Source organism: Vigna angularis, chromosome 5 (genome assembly GCF_016808095.1).
Source record: "Vigna angularis cultivar LongXiaoDou No.4 chromosome 5, ASM1680809v1, whole genome shotgun sequence".
Taxonomy (NCBI): domain Eukaryota; kingdom Viridiplantae; phylum Streptophyta; class Magnoliopsida; order Fabales; family Fabaceae; genus Vigna; species Vigna angularis.
In genome coordinates, this window is record NC_068974.1 from 25,968,362 (window position 1) to 25,989,266 (window position 20,905).

Consider the following 20,905-nt stretch of genomic DNA (forward strand, 5'->3'; position numbering starts at 1 on the left):
ACACAATTAAACAGATAAGGCAGGAGTGGACCGCTTATCTTTTGCAAAGATGGAGTTAGGAATAGTTTTATTTCTTGTTGAACATTGTTTAGTTTTAGTTTAAGTTTTATGTTGATAGTTTTGGTAGTGGATTGAACTCCACATTATGTAGAACTTTGTTTATATGAAACGCATATTTATATTATTGCAAAATTGTTCTGGGACATTTTTCTGCTTTTCAGGTGTGGTTTTATTGAAAAAATAAATCAATTTTTTAAAAAAAAAACGCCCAGTAGACGTCCGTTAGTGCACAATCGGACGTCTATAGACGTCCGACAGTGCACTAACGGACGTCCAACCCCCCAAACCATACCACTAACAATTCAGCCAAGTAGACGTCCGGGGGGAGAGGCGCCGGACGTCTATATGAAAGTCCGAGGGTTCATAGCGGACGTCTATATAAACATCCGGCCTGACAGAGCGGACGTCTATATAAACGTCCGGCCTGACACAACAGACGTCTATATAGACGTCCGGCCAAACACAACAGACGTTTATATAAACGTCCGACCTGACACAATGGACGTCTACATAGACGTCACCCTCATAGACGTCGGGGGAACGTCGGACGTCAAAAGGCCCACAGAACGGACGTCTATAGCCCTTTCTGCACTAGTGTTGTAGGGGGTTGTTCCTTAGGACTCCACTTATATTTTCCTTTAGGAACCCTAACCTTTCTGTAGTAGCTATTTCTGACATTATGGCCAATAGTATTGCAGTATAAACAAGCATTTGAGATAGGTTTCCTCATATCAATAAACTTTTTAGAATTAATCCTATTACTCTTTGCTTTATAGCCAATGCCTTGCCTATTAATTTCTCTACCACATGATCTTAACACATCATCTAGATTTTCTTTTCCTTGAGTAAATTTAGCTAGAGTACTTGTCAAGTAATCTATCTTTTCTAAGTGTATTGGATAATTATCACATTTCTTTTCCACAATCTGTATTTCAGTTTTAACATTTGCTTTAGCAGATTGTAATGTAGCTTCTAATTCATTTTCTAGCTTTTCATTATCCTTTACAAGGTTATCAATTCTATATTCATAATCTTTCCTCTCAGAAGATAATAGATTCACCTTGTATTGGAGTCGCATGGCCTCTGTATGTATTTCTTGAAATGCATCCAGTAGCAAGTCGTACTTGAATTCGATCGGTTCATTCTCGAAATCACTATCACTATCATCATCAGAGTGTTCAGAGCCTGCCATGAAACATAAATTTGACTCCTCTTCCACACTACAATCATCATCACTTGAAGAATCACCATCCCTAAGCTTCCAGAAAGGGTTTCCATATTCATGTTAGTTAAATCTTTAGATTCTGAAATGGTAGTTACCTTTGGTTGTCAAGTTCTGTTTAAACTCTTTAGGATTTTGATGTTAATCTCTTCTTTCTCAAAATATTTCCCGAGAGCCATTAGATGGTTGACAATGTGTGTAAACCTCTTTTGTAATCATAGATGGTCTCCCTGGCCTTCATCCTGAATAGTTCATATTCCTATATTAAGGAATTCTTTAAAGCACGCTTCACCTCGTATATTCCTTCATGTGTACCTTCAAGGACCTCCCACATTTCTTTTGTTGTTTTGCATTGAGAGACCCTAAAAAATTCATCCATTGTTAAAGCAGAGGCAATTACATTTCTAGCTTTCACATCATATTGTGCTCTTCGGTTCTCATCTTGACTCCGCTCAAAAAAAAATTTCAAAACTGTTTTTCCATTTACAACATGAGTGGGTTCAAATGGACCATTGAGTGTAGCATCCCATACACTTTTGTCCTCGGATTCAATAAAAATTTGCATCTTAATTTTCCAAAATGCATAGTTTTCACCAGCAAATAGAGGTGGTTTATTTGTTGATGCACCTTCACCAAAAGTTTGAGAAACAAAAGCCATTTTTCAGGATCGAATCGATTAGACAAAAATCTTAATCGATCTCTTTTTCAAATATCTTATGAAAACCAGTTCTGGTACCAATTGTTAAAAAAGGAGTGTTTAGCTTCTCACACCAAGAGGGGGTGAATTGGTGATGCGTAAAAACGTTTGCTAATAAAATCTTTTTCACAAAGAAGGATGTCTTTGAACTTTTCTTGAAACACAAGTAAGCTTGTATTTAATGCAATAGTAAGCTTAATCGAATGCAATGACAGATTAATCGATTATATGCAGAGATAGGGATTAAAGAAATCAAACGCTACTTTTATACTGGTTCGGTCAAGCCTACATCCAGTGTCCTTCCAATCAACCTAAGTTGGAAGCCAATGCACTATAAAGATCTAGGTTTTTACAACAAGGTTTTTACAGTGACCTCACATCAAAATGTAAAACACCTCTCTAACCCACTAATCTAAATATAGGCAGTACAACAACAAGACACGCAGCAATAACTTCCTCTTCTGCTGTCAAACCCTATAAGACACTCTCAAAGTCATGAACACAATTCTTCTTCCTGTATACACCACAGAGAACTTCAGCAATTCTAAGTGTTTGCCAATGCTTTCCTGATCACGTACAAAACACCTTTGAGTGCAGAAAGATCAGACGTTTCCAAAGCAGATCAACCTTGCTACACAAGAAACCTTCAAGACTTCGATCACCACAGTCGTTCTTGGTTCTTGGAGCTTTTTCTCTCTTTTGTAAGATCACACAGAGTACACTGAAAGATATGAAAGTGTAAAAAATCAATTCTCTTCTTCTTATTTCTCCTTACAGAAAATTAAATCATGCGTCAGTATATAGTATGTCACAAAACAGACGTGTTTTAATCGATTAAACTATTAATGTAGTCGAATACATTTGACAGTTGTAACAGAATAATAGCAGTCAAATGCATTAATTGAATGCGCAATTAATATAATCGATTTGTCATAAATGCTTGGTCAACATATTTAAAAACATGATCGTTGTGACAGTTATGTCAAGCATTTAAACAGTTTTCGAATCAACAACAAATTAAGTCGAATACAAGTTACATGGAATCGATTAAGTAGAAACACTTAGCTCATTTTTTAAAACTTTTCTTCACAAAATTCATCACAGCACACTTGAAAAAAATTTGTGCAAACCCACGAGTTTTAATTGATTTGAACAATAATGTAATCGACTTAAAACTATTGTTTTGCCATACTTTAAAGTTCAACAATAGTGCTTGTGGTTTTTTTATTTCCGAAAACATATGTTATACACAAATAAAATCACATATCAATCACAGTGGTATGTCTTACATTTTTTTTAAAAACAATGGATGCCAAAAATTTTGAAGTCGGATATTCAAAACAATGCTTATGTACTTGACATTTTCTTTTGAAACATTGGTATGTGCATGCTTGAATAACACAGACAAGTTAAAAACGGTAAATGTTTAAAAGGATTTAAAGGAGATTGGGATAGCCGTGTTGGTGTGTCATTCTTTATATGCCCTTAAAAGGAAATGTAATATGTGAATATCAATATGAGATACGACATAACAAAAGGATGTTGGTGTTTGGAAAAAAGTATGGGGATATGGAGCCATGAATGTCAAAGCTGCCCTAGTTTTAGGCATGGGTTTTGTTCAAGATAGGGAATGGGTATGGAAAGAATTTATTGAAAAAGTGTTGAGATTTTTTTTCAGATCGAACGCTATAATCCAATCGAATATTACTAAAACCGAACGCTAAACGTAGTACGACTAAGAACGAACGTTAATACCAACCCGAAGACTGCCGAGATCGAAAATGAATACTTTTAAAACTGAACGTAAATACTAAACCGAACAACACTAAGTTAAAATATCACTACAAAACCGAATACCACTAAACCCAATTACATGACCTAACCGAGCGTTCAACAATGAGCGCTTTGTTTTCTACATAATTCTACAGAACTTCTCAACCAGTTCACAGGTCTCGGCAACACACAAAAATCAAGCCAATATCAAATTATTCATACATGCACACGTTCAACCAATCATTTCAAACATAAACAAACGTAATTAAATTACTAGCTTCCCTTACCTCGAATAAACTAAACACTTCCTATGCTTTCACAGTGTTGATTAACCAGAAATCAACTTCTAAGGCAACCTACTACTTTCTGATCGGTGAAAATGAACCAACCAGATGATCAAAGACAGAAAACAATTTCAGAGAAGTAGACGATGAACACATGCAAGTTGAACAGTGCTTGCATGTATCAAAAAATACATAAACTTAAAAGAACGAGTGAATTTAACTTACCAACTCCAACAACAACTTAATTGGTGAAAAGAGAGACTCTTGCCACCAGGGAAAAACTCAGGCACAGCCTGGTTGATGATCAGAAGAAGGAAAATGTGAGAATTTGTAGAGAGAAGGAGGAGAATTTAAGAGAGAAGAAGGAGAAATAAAACTCAGATATTTGAAGAGAAGAGGTGCATGCAGAAAGTGGCTTGAATTTTTGAAAAGTTTACTTATATACTACCGACAAAAATCGTTCGGTCCAACCAGCTGCATACACCTGGATTCCACTTTTATCTGAATTTAATGGTTTTGACAATACATAATATAAAATTATCATGTTCATAATATAACTGAAAAAACTATATTTGGACCAATGATACAAAATAAATTCCAACAAACATGTGTTTCATATCTACTATAGATTAATACTTGATCCATTTAGTTAAGGTAAATTCATTGCGTACACTAGTGTATGAAAAAGTTCTTCACAACTTTTCACTACATACATGTTTTCTTGAATCTATATTATTTAAATATTTAATTATAGATATCCATCCACATTAATAATAATAGTAGGTTACGTGCTTGATACTTATAACAGACAATTTAAAATGGAAAAGGTATTTGTTTAATACATATAAAACAAAAAATTTTAATTTTTAATAAATTTCAATTAATAAAAGAACCCGGATTTAGATGTTGATTACCAGCATTTTTTATTACACATAAAGAAAAAGTCAATTATAGTTTGACGTAATAGAAAATATATTGATAATAAATAAAGTAAAATAAAAGACGAAAGAAACATGTTTTATGAAATGATTATTTTATATTATTTAATTAAAATATGTTTATAGAAGAATTTTCTGTAGGACCATTCATTTGTAATAAAAAAATATTAAATATAATTCAACCACTAATTAAAAATAAAATAAAAAGTTTGTAATTATTAATTTATTTTATTTATTAATTTTTCATTCATATGTTTAAAACATATGAAATCATTTAATTTGAAAAAAAAATTAATACATATATAATTTTTTTACATTTATTTGATACTTTATGTTTTATATTTTTTTTATAAAAAGTTATAAAAATTTACATGACTATTTTATCTTTATTATATATATATATATATAAATATATATATATATATATATAAAGAGTCACACACACTTTCTCATAGGCTCACTGAGTTCTGGCTCGTCAACTTCCCATCCACCATTCCCCAGCCCTCTCGCCATGGATCACCGTGTCTCCCGTCGAACCGAGATCCTAACCAACCACCTCCTCCGCCGTGCACCGCCGCCTTCCTCCGTTCTTCAGCCCCACCGCTGCCTGAGCTACTCCCCTCCCGAGCTCTCCAATGGATTCGCGTTCGACTTGCGGGAGATGCGAAGGTTAATGGACGGGCACAATCTGGAGGACCGCGATTGGCTCTTCTCCGTCATCGTGCAGAGCGCACTCTTCAACCGCCGCGAGCGCGCCGGCAGAATTTTCGTCTGCCCCGACTACAACCAGTCCATGGAGCAGCAGCGCGAAGCCACCATGAGGCGCATAGAGTATCTTGTGGAGAGAGGAGTTTTCCAAGGGTGGCTCACTGGCGAGGGTCCGGGGGAGGAGCTGAGGAAACTTGCGCTCTATGAGGTTATAGGGATGTATGATCACTCCCTTGCTGTTAAGCTTGGGGTTCACTACTTCCTCTGGTTGGTTATGTTTTCTCTTTTCTTTTTCTATAGTTTTCTTCTTCAGAGTAGTGGAATTTGAATAAGAGCTTAGTTTCTATGTAGCCTATATTGTCAACTCATTAGAAACCATTTATACCACAACGATCAGTTTGGACTTCTTTGTGAGTATTTTGGGAGACGAAAGTAAAAAAAAATTATACAATTTCCTACATTTAGCTTTTGCATAAATAATTTGCAGAAATAATTTTTATTACCTTTCTTAACTTATGATATGAAAAAAGTTCAATGTAAATATTATAACCCTGAAAAAAATTAAAATTAATTTTTTTTTATTTTTTCTTAAATTTAATTTAATTAAAATTTAAATTAATTTATATTTTATTAGATTAAATTTAATTATTAATTTTATATTTAATTTATATTATATTTTATTTATTTTTAATTTTATTTTATTTTAAAATTTGTTATTTGGATTTGTTTGGTTTGTCGTTGGATGAATTGTGTAAAGAGAGTGTCACTCCCTTCGTCACCCCATCTTTTTCCTTACCTTCCCATTTTTTTTAAATTCCAATCTTATTTTTTTTACTTTTATCTTTATCTATTTTACTTTTTATTTTTTAAAACTTTAATTCCCTTTCACTTTTTCTCTCATAGGTAAGCCTCCACCCCACTTTCACTTTCTCTCTTTCTTTTCAATTTCTACATCCGATAACAATCTAATTAATCCCTACAATCTTCTTCGCCGACAGTGTCACGAGTCCTTTTCACCTTTTCTACGTCACCACTATGTATCATACCCTGTGACTTTGAATATCAGAATTAGTTTATTGAATCTACACCACATTCAGAAATCCTCACATCCACATATATTGATGAACTACCACATGAAATTTATTGTTCAAACTGCCAACTTCTTTCCATTACTTTTTAAAAAATATGACAAAAGTGATCAAACCATATATAATATAACATAACGAAGCTTTCGAGAATAAAGAAGGAAGAAAAGGCAAAAATGGAGAATGGTGTTAACGGATGTGGAAATTGAAAAGAAAGAGAGAAAGTGAAAGTGGGTGGGGGAGGCTTGCTTGTGAGAAAAAGAGTGAAAGTGAAAGGGATTAGGGTTTTAAAAAATAAAAAGTAAAATGGGTAAAAATAAAAGTAAAAAGGGTAGGATTGGAATTTAGAAAAAATTGGGGAGGTGGAGGGAGAAGATGGGATGGTGGAGGGAGTAACACTCTTGTGTAAATGGTATTGATCCAAAATAAAATACAAGTTAGGTTTGTCATTCGGTAGCTATATAATTCAAGTTAGGCTTTTTATACACTGTTCTACATTTTGTTATTTGGATTTGATAGTTTGGTAGCTATATAATTCAAGTTAGGTATCGTTGGATGAATTGTGTAACATGTGGTAGTTGCTGGCACTAGTCTCTGAAAACGCAACAATATCCTAAAAATCTACTAAATTTAGTAAGCGGTTCTAAAATTGAAAAAGTTATTACTAGAATTCCCTCTCTTCTCAGCTCTGTGTACAACACTCGTTTTGGATGGGGGCTTCCAAATGCATGAAGCTGTTAAAATTCATTTAGTTGTTCCAAATACATTGTAAACTAGACCTGTGCTGACAAGTAACCAACCTGCATTGATAGGGAAAATATACTAATGTCATGAATAATGCTGTATTGAATACGGACTGATGTGATTAACGGATTGAAAATCCTTTTCCAAACAGTTTTAAGCAGGAAAAACGTGATTTATCCTTTTTCTGAGTTGGTGAAAGTTAGAAAACGATATCAAGTTTGTCCTACAAGTACCTTTTTCAAGCTAACATTGTTTTAAAATGATGGAAGCAGCAGTGATTAAACTTTTATGATTTGGTTTAGCTACACTTGTTCTATGTTTCAAACCAACTATGAAGGGTCATGAATGTTTTATATCTGACAAAGCTCACGCCACATGCTTCTACACTTTTCCTATAAGAGGTTGCTTTTCAATCAGAGTTTTAAGTTTAAATATAACTATGTTCTTGACGAAGAAAACTTGATGGTCTTGCATTAGTGAGACCAAGCCTTGATTTTGTATATTGTGTGTATTTTGGTCGGGAGAGGGTTCTGAAGGGTGAATTCAAGTGTTCAAATTCTGCTTGTAAAGGAAATTTTTTTACTTTTATCACATACCTGGACTTTCTTCTAGTGAACACGTCCTTTGCCAGACAATCTTCCAGGACCTATAGTTTAATGATATTCTGTGCCCTTTAAAGCAAGAAAGCTCTATAGGAGGAACTGAAACGTAAATAAGTTAGCTAGTTTAATTTCTCCTATTGTTTTATTCTTATAAATTAACTAGTTTAATGGATTTCAGGGGAGGAGCCGTGAAGTTTTTAGGAACCAAGCGCCATCATGACAAGTGGTTAAGTGCTACTGAAAACTATGACATGAAGGGTTGTTTTGCTTTGTCTGAGTTGGGCCATGGAAGTAATGTACGTGAATATTGCTAAATTAGTTGGGTTCATTTGGTCCGCTAGTAATTTATTTTGATTTTTCCGTCACCTTTAATAATTCTTTCCACACTAATTTTTACAGGTGCGAGGAATTGAAACAATCACTACCTATGATTCAAACACTGGAGAATTTGTAGTCAATACTCCATGTGAATCGGGCCAGAAGTATTGGATTGGTGGTGCAGATGTAATGATTCTTTTCGTATAATTCATAATTATTTAAAAGCCTAGACATGATAAGATTGGGTGCTGACATTTTTCTCCTGCTCCAACTTTGTATATATCAACCCTCTGTTCTTAACTTGTTCTCCTATTCAGCATGCAACACATACTATAGTCTTTTCACAGCTCTATATAAATGGAAGCAATCAAGGGGTGCATGCATTCATTGCCCAAATCAGGGATTCAGATGGAAACATATGTCCAAACATTCGAATAGCCGATTGTGGTCACAAAATTGGTGTAAATGGAGTTGATAATGGCCGTATCTGGTAATCTATCATTTTTCAAAAAAGTTGTGCTTGAAAAATGAATTTCATATAAATGAATGAACTCAGAAACTCTGGACACGGATCCTCAGGTTTGATAATGTGAGGATACCTCGGGAGAATTTGTTGAATTCTGTGGGTGATGTTTCCCCAACTGGTGAATATTTGAGTGACATAAAAAATGTTGATCAGGTGATTTGCTTTTTTAGAGAGATGATATTCCCTTTGGTCTCCTTGTGGTCTTCTTTATTCACTTTGAGAAGCTTGTTCACGTATCTTTTGTTGTATGTTATTCTTGCTACAGAGGTTTGCTGCTTTCTTAGCCCCGTTGACCAGTGGTCGGGTTATTATTGCTGCTACTGCTGTTTACATTTCCAAGGTAGTGAGACCATCTATATCTGTGGATTTCACGTTTGTCTGTGTTTTTTATTTTCTTTGTATTTAACTAACTCATTCCAAATTTGATATCTTAACTTATCGTGTCCTTTATTTGTCCTTAGATTAGCTTGGCCATTGCTATAAGATATGCACTGACAAGGCGGGCATTCTCCATTACACCAAATGGGCCTGAAGTTTTACTTCTTGATTACCCTAGTCATCAACGGCGTCTGTTACCTTTACTTGCAAAGGTGTAAGTCCTCTAATTACATGCATTTTGATATCTATTTGATCAGACCTCAAAAATAAAAACGCTTCAATTCTTTATGGGAAACTGAAGCTTAGGCATGCCATTTTGAATATATTCTTCAATGAAAGATGCCTTTTGTTTTTCTCACCAAAATGTTAAGACAATGAATCTTTAAAAATATGCTCAATATTACAGGACTAGTTAATTTTTACAAAAGTTCAGTGGTCATTTTCCCATATGGACCAATTTATATGTACCTTTCTTTACTTTTATGGTTCAGATATGCAATGAGTTTTTCCGCAAATGACCTCAAAATGATGTATGTGAAAAGATCACCGAAGTCAAACAAAGCAATTCATATTATTTCTAGTGCATACAAGGCTACTTTTACTTGGAATAATATCCGTACTCTTCAGGTAAATTTTTCCTGGGGTTTGATAGGTACTATTGTATGCTGTTGCCCTCTCTAAGGTTCTATTAATGCTTGAACTAGGAATGTCGTGAAGCCTGCGGAGGCCAAGGAGTTAAATCTGAAAATCGTGTTGGTCTTTTCATGGGTGAATTTGAGATGCATTCGACATTTGAGGGGGACAACAAAGTTCTGATGCAGCAGGTAAAATGAGTATTCTGTTAAATATGAAATTTGATTAATAATTGAGCACATTTTTATTTTCAAACCCAGGAAATTCGATGAGCTGGTTTCATTGTGCAAAACATTAATTGGATCCTAATAAGTTGTGTTTGTTTTTTTCATTTGACTTTAAAGCAGTGTAATAGTAATTATTATGAAATAGTTCTGTCCATTTTATTGAATGTGAATGGTTGCTCACGTGTTCTTCATTACACTTCAGATTAGCAAGGCACTCTTTGCAGAATACGTAGCATGTCAGAAGCAAAACAAACCTTTCAGTGGTTTAGGATTAGAACACATGAACAAAGATTTGCCTGTTATCCCATCTCACCTAACAACTCCGACCATTAGGAGCAGTGAATTTCAGGTAATTATTTGATTATGCCTGTTGAAATTTGGAGAAGCCATAAAGAAGCTTCTATCTGTTTCTTACTTTCACTCTCACAGATTGATCTGTTCCACCTAAGAGAGCGAGACCTATTGAGGCGCTTTGCTGACGAGGTCTCAGAATACCAATCTCGTGGAGAAAGCAAAGAGTCTGCCTTCATTCTAGTGAGGATTCTACCTCGTCTTTTTATCTTTTCCTTTCATCTTTTCATTGTCTTACAATTTGGAACACTTTCTCTGTTACAGAGTTATCAGCTAGCAGAAGACTTGAGCAGAGCTTTCTCAGAACGAGCAATACTGAAAACATTCATGGATGCCGAGTCAACTTTACCAGCTGGTTCGTTGAAGGTAAAACGCTCTCTATAACGTGCTTTTTACCATTTCTTTAAATCTGGAAGTCATTGAACCTGTCATGGCACTTGATCAAGGTTGAATGGTTAGTTTAACAGAGGTCCGGAATTGAACCTTTATTATTAAAATTCATTAAAAATACACAAATATAATATTAAAGATGTATAATATCATAATTTTATGATTGTATATAGGCTCTTAACATTAAAATATATAAAAGAAAGTTAAATAAAATAAGTGTATCATGCTCAAATTGAAATTTCAGTAATATACATCAAGATTTGTTAATAATAACAAAATTATATCTAGAATAAAGAAGAAAATGACTAATATTTAGGTTGATTTTTATTTGATAAGATTAAAAAGTTAAAATTGTAATTTATTAAATTTTTTATTGAACCGGTTTGACCAGTTTTTGGACTGGTTTTACTAGTTTATGTATTACTTGTTTTGCCCTACAGTCAAACCGGATAAGAAATTAGCTCCTCGTCAAATCGGTACGGTTCCAAACACCATGCTTTTCACTATTCGTTAAGTTTTGCTAGAAATTACAAAATCACTAGTTGGACTTGTTAAGACCTTGTTTGTACAAGTTTTTCTATAAAAATTCATTGAAAAATTTGATAAATTATTTATTTAGCAAAGTTAAAATTATTTATTTACAAGTTAAAATTAGTTTTTTTAGGAATTAAGGGACGGTAACTTCGTCACGAAGCTGATTTGATTTAATACTTTAGCGAAATTTAGTTTGAGAGAATTTTATTTATATTTTTTTTTCTTATGAGTGTTGTTAAATGAGTTTTCACGGAAAACAAGAATTAGTCTCTCTTTTTTGAAATTTTGAATCAATTTAATCTTTCAACTTTAAAAATTTGTGGATTTAGTCTTTTTAATCAAATTTTGTTCAGCTTATTTAATGTTTTAAACGCGTTTCATGATAGTTGTTTATATCGTTTGACATATTTTCGTTTCAATGTTAATTGAAAAAATTGCTTGAAATATCAAATAAACACAACAAAATTTGATTGAAAAGACTAAATTCACACAATTCTAAAGATGGAAGACTAAATTGGCTCAAATTTTCGAAAAGAGACTAATTTCAATTTTTACTTAATGTTAAGGGATCAAAATCATATTTAACACATTGTTAGAAAAACTTGTACAAATAGAAGTCTAACTTTAGTATTTAATAGAGTATATTCTAAATGTGTGTTGGGTGTAACTAATCCATTAATTGATCTTTTTACTTTTATTTGCCTTCTCTGTAGAATGTGTTGGGTCTATTGAGATCGTTGTATGCTATGATAAGTGTGGATGAAGATGCTACCTTTTTTCGATATGGATACTTGTCAACAGAGAATGCTTTTGTAGTGAGGAAAGAAGTGCCAAAACTATGCGCTGAACTTCGACCACATGCACTTGCCTTGGTCAGTTCCTTTGGTATTCCTGATGCTTTCTTGAGCCCTATTGCATATAACTGGGTTGACTCAAATTCTTGGTCTTCTCAACTTTAGCAAGCTTATGCAAATATCTGCATTTGAATAGTATCTTTGTTGCATGTTATTGGGTGAATAAAAAGTTTAAAGAACAAAATAAAAGGATAGTATACGAAGGAAACCAAGGCCAAATCATTCAGGTTGAGTTTCATCAAGTATTTTTGTACCATTTGGTAAATAGTTGTTAACATATTTGAATCTGATAAATGTACCTGAATTACTTATTTATATTTACCTTCAATGAACAAGCTGGTAAAGTTGACTTTGCATCCATGAAGGTTTTCAATATTGCTCGTTCTGCCTAACTCTTCTGCTAGTTGATAACTCTAGAACAGAAAAGTGTTCCAAATTGTAAAACAATGAAAAGATGAAAGGAAAAAAATAAAAAGATGAGGTAGAATCCTCACTAGAATTGAATGCAATAAAAATTTTATTACTGAAATGTGTATTATATATGATCGATTACCTCTTTCCATACTAGTATATGATTCGTCCTTGATTGAATATATCTCAAACTACTAAGTTGACATGCATTAGGCTCATTCCTACTCAGCCAACACCACATCACACAAGCCACCTAATCATAATGATTCGTGGTTAACCTTGATAATTCAAAAGCTAACAGGTATTTGGACCAATGAACCCAGACCCAGGTAAAATCCATGAATAGTAGTATAAATAGCAAATCTTACGAGGTATGCTAATTAATTATTGCATTTATTGCTTGTTGATACACTAGGCTGACTTGGACATTAGAGTGTTTTTTATAAGCACAATCCTTACTCAACTTAAGGAGAATAAGTACTTAGAAAGAGGACGAATATCTTGGAGATTGAAGGTTTGGAAGTCTTTGGAGCATCCTTGGAAGTTTTTGCAAGATACACACTTAGCTCTATAAGAACAATTGACGCTCACCATATGACTAACTTGTATTATGTAAAGAGAACTTTATGGTGTATACAAGAAGTAAGATGGTTGGAACAAAAGAAGTACGACCCTCCTCGGTAGGGGTGGGCAAATAGAACTGAACTGCACTGTACTACTAAAATCTGTACTGAACTAAAAATTAATTTGTCTAAACTGAACTGTAAAACACTTCAGACAAACTGAACTGAACTGTTTTTTGTTTTATCAAACTGGACTGAACTGAACTATACTAAATTGTATTAAACTACAATATAAACTAAACTGAACTAACTATACTAATTTTAAACTGAATTGTACTCATTTTAAACTGAATTGTACTAGTTTTTAAACTGAATAGTATAACAATACATGTTCTTTTTAATTGAAATTTATTTTAATATTTTTATTTTATTTTATTTATAAGTGTCTTACAAATTAACTTTTTTAATTATTTGATATTTTTATTTTTTATTTTATTTATATTTCTTTTATTATTATGTGTATGGAAATTATTTTATTTTTTTTTTATTTTTTTTATTTATATTTATTTTGTCATGAATATTATTTTACTTTTATATTTATTTTTTTAATTTTTTTTATATTTTTTTGTTTTATATATGTATATAATTTATTTTATCTTTTTATCTACTTATTTTATTTTAAAATAATTTTTTATTTATATTTATTTTGTTGCCTCATAAAATTGTTTTATTAATCAATTATTTATTATTTATATTTTATTATGTAAAAATTAAAATAATATTTATTAATTATTATAATATAATAAAAGATGATACTAAAAAAGTTACTCTTAATAAACATTTGTTAATTTTTTTTGTCATTTGATATTTCTATAATATTAATTATTTTTGCTATATTACTATTTTTTTATGATATTTCATTATATAGTCATTTAATAAAATTTAACGTTAAAAATATATTTTAGTTTTAGTATGTAAAATATTATCATTTAAAAATAATAATATTGATATTTATTTTAAAGTAAGTTGATTTTTAAAATAAATAGTTATTTTAGTGTGTGCGCTTACACACATTTTATTATCATTAAAAGTTTTTTTAACATATTTTTACATATTTAATAATATGTTAAAGAATATAATATATTTAAAGTATTATTTTTTTTATATAGTCTTTTTTTTTATGATTTCTATTACTTAATCATTTAATAAAATTAAATTTAAAAAAATATATTTTACTTTTATTACTTAAAATAATATTATTTAAAAAGTAATATATGTTTATTGATAAAAAAATATAAAAATTTGTGATAAAAAAAATTTGTATTAAAAAATTCATTATTAATTTTTTATTTGAACGGTTTCTTTTATTAATATTTTATTATTAAATAACGTTTTCTTAGCAAGACAGAGCAATTGAACAAGAACTAGAGAAGAGAAAAGAGTAGATACAGTTCTCACAGTTAACTGAACCAAAACTGTTATAAGTTCAGTTTTTAAAAACTAAACCATAAAATAGTATATTGAACTTTTAGTAAAAGTGGATTAGTTTTTTTAAGTATAATATAGTATAGTTAACTATAGTACAGTACAGATCAGTTATTTTTGCCCAGCCCTACTCCTCGGTAGATATGGTTCCTATCTTGGAAGCGTAAGTGAAGATGCAATTGTAATTCGTCAAATTTAAGAAAAGAAGTGTTGAAGAGATGGAAGCACTGAGGTAGGAGAATGCTAGGCTACAAAGGAGGATTAAGATTAAAGGAACGACAGGCAAGGAAAAGGAGAAGGAAACCCTTGATAACACGAACCCAGTGTTACTTCTACTAGTCATGTCCGTTGAAATGAAGAGGAATTAGAGTACAACCTTACTCCCAAGACACACAACTCCTGGACACTAGGAGGGAGATCCTTTATAAATAACATCACTACTATACCCTCCTTCCTAAGTAGTGGAAGACTCTTACCTTGGACTAGTAGGATTGTAGCACTGACTCGAATGAGCACATTGTCATCTATACCATTAGGCCAGTCTCTCGATTGATGATTCCATCATGTACAAAGCTTTCGACACACTAGTGTGGTCCTTTACAACATAGTTCACCACGAACTAACATCATCACCTTACCTCCCTATATATATATATATATATATATATATATATATATATATATATATATACATGTACATGTATATACATGTACATGTACATGTATATGTATATACATATACATGTATATGTCATATTTATTCATTTATATGTAAGTATTTTTAAATCTCTCTAGGGTGTTTCTAAAATTTTGAATATATTAACAAATTCATGTTTTATTTTTCCTTTACTTCATACTCAATTTGTCAATGTACCTAAATAATAAATTTACTAATTAAATTTAATTATTAAAATAGTTGAAACATAGGAAAAATTCTAGAACAAGGGATTCAATAGAATTTTTAAAAGCTTTTTGCAAATAAATGTTTAAGCTATTTTGCAGGGGTTAAACAGTCTGCAATAAATATTAAACACTTAAGTTTTCAAACCGCGTTTAAGAAAGCGAACAAATAAGACAAACATATTTTTATACTGGTTCATTCCAATTGAGCTACGTCCAGTCCTCCCTTAAACATAATTAAGAGATTCTACTAATCTTTAAAATATTACAACGAGTTTTACCACTCTTGGTTTCTAAATTATCCAACCTAGATAGACGAGTTTACCCACTTCTAGTTCAACACCACTCTTTCGGACAAGACCATTTAGTTCAACTAAATTAAACAATCAAGTGTTTTGATTCTCTTCAGAATTTACAAAAACAACAAAAGTGTTTCTGAAAAATAAGTACAGATTCAAAGCTTTCAAAGAGAGGATAATTTCAATATAAAGCAATCTGAAGACTTGTAAAACATTTTCTTTTACAAAGAAGGCACTAGACGATGAAATGGGAAGAACCAAGTGTTTGTTTAATAAAACTTTTTTCTAGAGAGTTTGTAATGTTAACAAACATTGTCTCTAAGATATATAACATCTTATACAAATTTATCATAGACGATTTGCTTATGTTGTTGAACATTGTTTTTAGCAAGCATATCCTTTATACGATTTAATTAATAAATGTTATTTATTTAAGTATTCATTTGTTAAACTTCAAAACAAGAGTTGCTAGACAGTCTTGTCTCTCTAGACGATCTTACTTCCTCTAGTTGCATGAACTTAGAGTTCCGCTGCCTCAGCTCATCCATGCTTGTAGTGTAGGCAACGTCATACACAAGTCATCCGCATAGGGACCTGACCTTAGTGTTGTGATCATATAGTGGAGAACCACTTCGGGGTTTAGGTTCTTGATCTTCAGAGCCACTTTACTGAACCTTTCAACAAAGGTTCGCAGAGATTCCCTTTTTTCTTGCCTATTGTTGAAGAGTGGGAGGGAGGTAAGGTGATGATGATAGCTCGTGACGAACTATATTGTAAAGGACCACACCAGTGTATCGAAAGCTTTGCACATGATGGAATCGTCATTCGAGTAAAGACTGACTTGAATGGTCTCCTTAAGTTGAGTAAGGGTTGTGCTTACAGAAGACACTTTAATGCCCAAGTCAGCCTAGTGTATCAACAAGCAATAAATACAATAATTAATTAATGTAATTAATATACTTCGTAAGATGTGTTGTTTATTCTACTATTCATGAGCTTTACTTGGGCCTAGGTCCATTGGTCCAAATACCTGTTAGTTTTTGAATTATCAAGGTTAACCAGAGATAATTATGATTAGGTGGCATATGTGATGTTGTGTTGGTCGAGTAGGGATGGACCTAATGCATGTCAACTTAGTAGTCTAAGATATATTCAATCTAGGACAGATCCTATACTAGTATGGAAAGTGGTACTTGATCATATACAATACACATTTCAATAACAAAATTTTTATTGCATTCAACATCCTAACCTTTGCAATTCGCATTATTCATTAAATTTCAATTCAAAGCTATAATGCAAAAGTGCGATTTTATAACATTTTATTTGTGATTTTATAACATTTTATAATTAGGGTTCATAACATTACATTTAGGATCATAATTAAGTTCATTTAGGATCATAATTAAGTTCAGGGCAATTTCATAAAAGAATCCCTAAATTCATAATTAGAGTTTATCTTAATTTAGGAAAAAAAAACTTGATTAGGAACAACCATCATAGAAGGAGAATCATAAATCTAACAAAAAAAATGTTTGAATATTGTGTAAGTTCATTTATACGTTCCTAATTTATTCATACATTAACCTACTTAAATCATAATAGGATATTAACCTTGACTTGATAATGAGATCTAATGAGAATGTGTTGTTCAATCTCTTTGTTTTATAACTTCCTTTTCTCACTCTCTATCTTTTTATTTTTTTTCCTTACACTTTCTTTTGATGATTTTCTCATAAACAAAATCTTAATCTCTTTTATTAACCAACCTCCATCAAGTTGATTCCCATAAATTTATTTTTACGATGACTTTCCATAACTTATATTTTATTGAATTACGTTTAAATCTATCATAATATTTTATTAAATCACATAATTGACTGAATTTGTAAATTAAGTCTAACCTGAAGGATAATGGGGTGTGTAAGCAGGGAGGTTGTGTTGTCTGATGAAAGAAAAACAATGGAAGAGAAAATAAAGGAGATCGATTAGAGAGGAATAAGATGAAAAAAAAAAGAGTGAAGATAAAGATGATTGGAGTGTGAGAATATTCAATGGAGAGTGACCTTTTAAGGATGCTGGGGCTGTGATGATGTGTGGGGAGTGTGAGGCCAAAAGTGAGAAAAAAAATGATAACCCCTGCCTTTGCTATATTTATTATGTAGTAACCAAAATGGAGAGTGAAGGTGAGAAGGGAAGCGTGGATATTGTTGTTGAAGATGGAAATAAAAATGTGAGTGCGTGAGTTGAGCCTGCAAAAATAATGTAATCCAAAAAAACAAACGAATCAAACAGAAATAAAGCGCAAAGCAAAAACGCCTATGCTTAAGCCAGAAAAAAGCCGTTGGACGATAGACAAAAGAGCAGAAACAGAGTTTATTTGAAAATTTTCCAAAATTTAAATATGAACCATTAAAAATCAATAATGAAAATATTTATGTAATATTTGTGATTGAAATCCACAAAATAACAATAAATTTCACCAACAAAGTAGAGATACAAAATTTACCTTAGCAAATTGAGCTCATGTAAACAAAGATAGTGGTCATGATAGAAAAAGTTCAAAACACAGAAGAAATGAATGGCTAACACTCTGTGTAGAACACAAAAAGTCATTACCAAAAAAGAAACTCTCAAAACCATCATTTATTCTAGAGAAAAATATGAGAAAGAAAAACCAAAGTTGTTAACATGTTTTCTGTGACCTTCCAATGTATAAAAGTTTATATAAATTTTAAAAATATCATCGATCCCACATTTTTTTATGTTTACTTTCTTACCAACCATCTTTATAAAATTATGCAACTCTTCTCTTTTTACCTAATCAAAGTAAGTGTGAAAGTAATTTCGTAAACACGATCCTCTAAAATTCTTGAAAAATAAATGATTCATTGATAAGCACTTTTTTTTTCAAAAATATTACTTAATAATTCCTTTTAATAATACAACATAATATTTAAATGATAAGAATAAATATAGATAAAAAGAATGATATATTTTATTGTAAAGAGGAAAATGAAATGAAAAGGGTGTGAATATGTATGACTGAAAATAGTTGTAGGTGTGTGATGACCACCAGATTCCTATGTACAAGCTCACCCACCACAATTCAATTGAAATCTTTGAACCATTGAAAACAATGACGAAGAAAAACAAAACCACAAGAACCCTAGGATCCCCGTGACTCTCGTTTCTTCTCCATGTTGTTAGCAATCTCACTCTCTTTCCACTTTATCTCATCTCTGCAATTTCATTTGCTTCACTTTTCTCAATTTCTCTTCTTTCTATGGAGCCACGTTCTTTGCACATAGCTATGTATCCATGGCTGGCCATGGGTCACCAAACAGCATTCCTCCATCTATGCAACAAGTTGGCCATAAGGGGTCACAGAATCTCCTTCATCACACCCACAAAAGCACAAGCCAAGTTGGAACCATACAACTTGCATCCTCACTTGATCACATTCGTTACCATCACTGTTCCTCACGTTGAAGGTCTTCCCCCTGATGCACAGACCACTGCAGATGTCACTTACCCTTTGCAACCAAACATCATGACAGCCATGGATCTAACCAAAGATGACATAGAAACCCTTCTCACTGATCTCAAACCTGAACTTGTTTTCTATGACTTCACACATTGGATGCCAACCTTGACCAAGAAATTAGGCATCAAGGCCGTGCACTATTGCACTGCTAGCTCTGTAATGATTGGTTACACTCTTCCACCAGCCAGATATTACCAAGGGATTGACCTATCAGAAAGTAACCTCATGGAACCCCCAGAAGGGTACTCTCCTAATCATCAATACACTTTCACATAGGTTTTAAATATTTAGACTTTTTCTTTAAGTTTTATATTTATTAGGTTTCAAAGATATAGATATGAATTATATGAATATGTTGTGCAGTTATGATTGGTATCTGAAATATGTAACACAGGTACCCTGACTCTTCCATCAAGCTTCATGCTCATGAGGCTCGTGCCTTTGCCGGGAAAAGAAAGGACACGTTTGGGAGCGATGTTCTCTTCTACGATCGCCAGTTCATAGCACTGAATGAAGCTGATGTGTTGGCATACAGAACATGCAGAGAAATCGAAGGGCCTTATCTTGATTACATTGGAAGCCAGTTCAAGAAGCCTGTGCTGGCAACTGGTCCAGTTATTCTAGAGCCACCAACCTCTGAGTTGGAGGAAAAATTCTCCACATGGCTTGGAGGGTTTGAGGAAGGATCGGTGGTTTATTGTTGTTTTGGGAGTGAGTGCACTTTGAGGTTAGAGCAGTTCCAAGAGCTGGTGCTTGGTCTTGAGCTGACTGGCATGCCATTCTTGGCAGCAGTGAAGGCCCCAGTAGGGTTTGAGACAGTGGAATCAGCAATGCCTGAAGGGTTTGAGGAGAGGGCTAAAGGGAGAGGGTTTGTGTATGGAGGTTGGGTTATGCAACAGTTGATTCTTGCACACCCTTCTGTGGGGTGTTTCATCACACATTGTGGTTCTGGTTCTTTGTCTGAGGCACTGGTGAACAAGTGTCAGTTGGTACTGCTGCCTAATGTTGGTGATCAGATTCTGAATGCAAGGATGATGGCCAACAACTTAGAGGTTGGTGTGGAAGTTGAGAAGGATGAGAATGGAAATTACACAAAGGAGAGTGTGTGCAAAGCTGTGAGCATTGTGATGGATGAGGAGAATGAAACCAGCAAGAAGGTGAGAGATAATCACACTAAGCTCAGAGAGACCCTCCTTGACATAAATTTGGAGTCTTGTTATCTTGACAACCTTTGCAGCAGACTCCAAGAGATAGTTGATGAAGGAGTTTAACTTCCAACCATTGGAATTCACACAAAACATCAAACAATAAATGTTGTAGTATTTGCACAAAATTGTCACATTAAACACATGTTACATTAATACAGTTTAGACTCAA

The 20,905-nt window shown here is 32.8% G+C and overlaps 2 protein-coding genes across 7 annotated transcripts in view; both read left to right on the top strand.

Moving 5' to 3' along the window:
- LOC108340383 (acyl-coenzyme A oxidase 3, peroxisomal-like) overlaps window positions 1-12,680 on the top strand; it is a 91,821-nt gene extending 79,141 nt beyond the window's left edge. For 3 of the 6 annotated variants that reach the window (XM_017577728.2, XM_052878444.1, XM_052878446.1), the window contains exons 10-13: window positions 10,398-10,544; window positions 10,625-10,729; window positions 10,811-10,912; window positions 12,184-12,680. In XM_017577728.2, coding sequence (XP_017433217.2) covers window positions 10,398-10,544; window positions 10,625-10,729; window positions 10,811-10,912; window positions 12,184-12,429 — 600 coding nt within the window. In that variant the 3' untranslated portion in view covers window positions 12,430-12,680. Of the gene's footprint in view, window positions 1-5,415; window positions 5,950-7,808; window positions 7,913-7,975; window positions 8,220-8,291; window positions 8,410-8,512; window positions 8,618-8,748; window positions 8,922-9,010; window positions 9,111-9,222; window positions 9,298-9,418; window positions 9,550-9,826; window positions 9,963-10,039; window positions 10,160-10,397; window positions 10,545-10,624; window positions 10,730-10,810; window positions 10,913-12,183 lie in introns of those variants that run through there. The other 3 variants (XM_017577729.2, XM_052878445.1, XM_052878447.1) reach the window with 3 other exon arrangements.
- A 6,334-nt stretch (window positions 12,681-19,014) lies between these two features.
- On the top strand, window positions 19,015-20,905 carry LOC108340178 (UDP-glycosyltransferase 79B30). Its single transcript, XM_017577394.2, has 2 exons — window positions 19,015-19,770; window positions 19,923-20,905. Exons 1-2 carry the CDS (start codon window positions 19,268-19,270, stop codon window positions 20,797-20,799), a joined length of 1,380 nt encoding a protein of 459 aa, XP_017432883.1. The 5' UTR covers window positions 19,015-19,267; the 3' UTR covers window positions 20,800-20,905.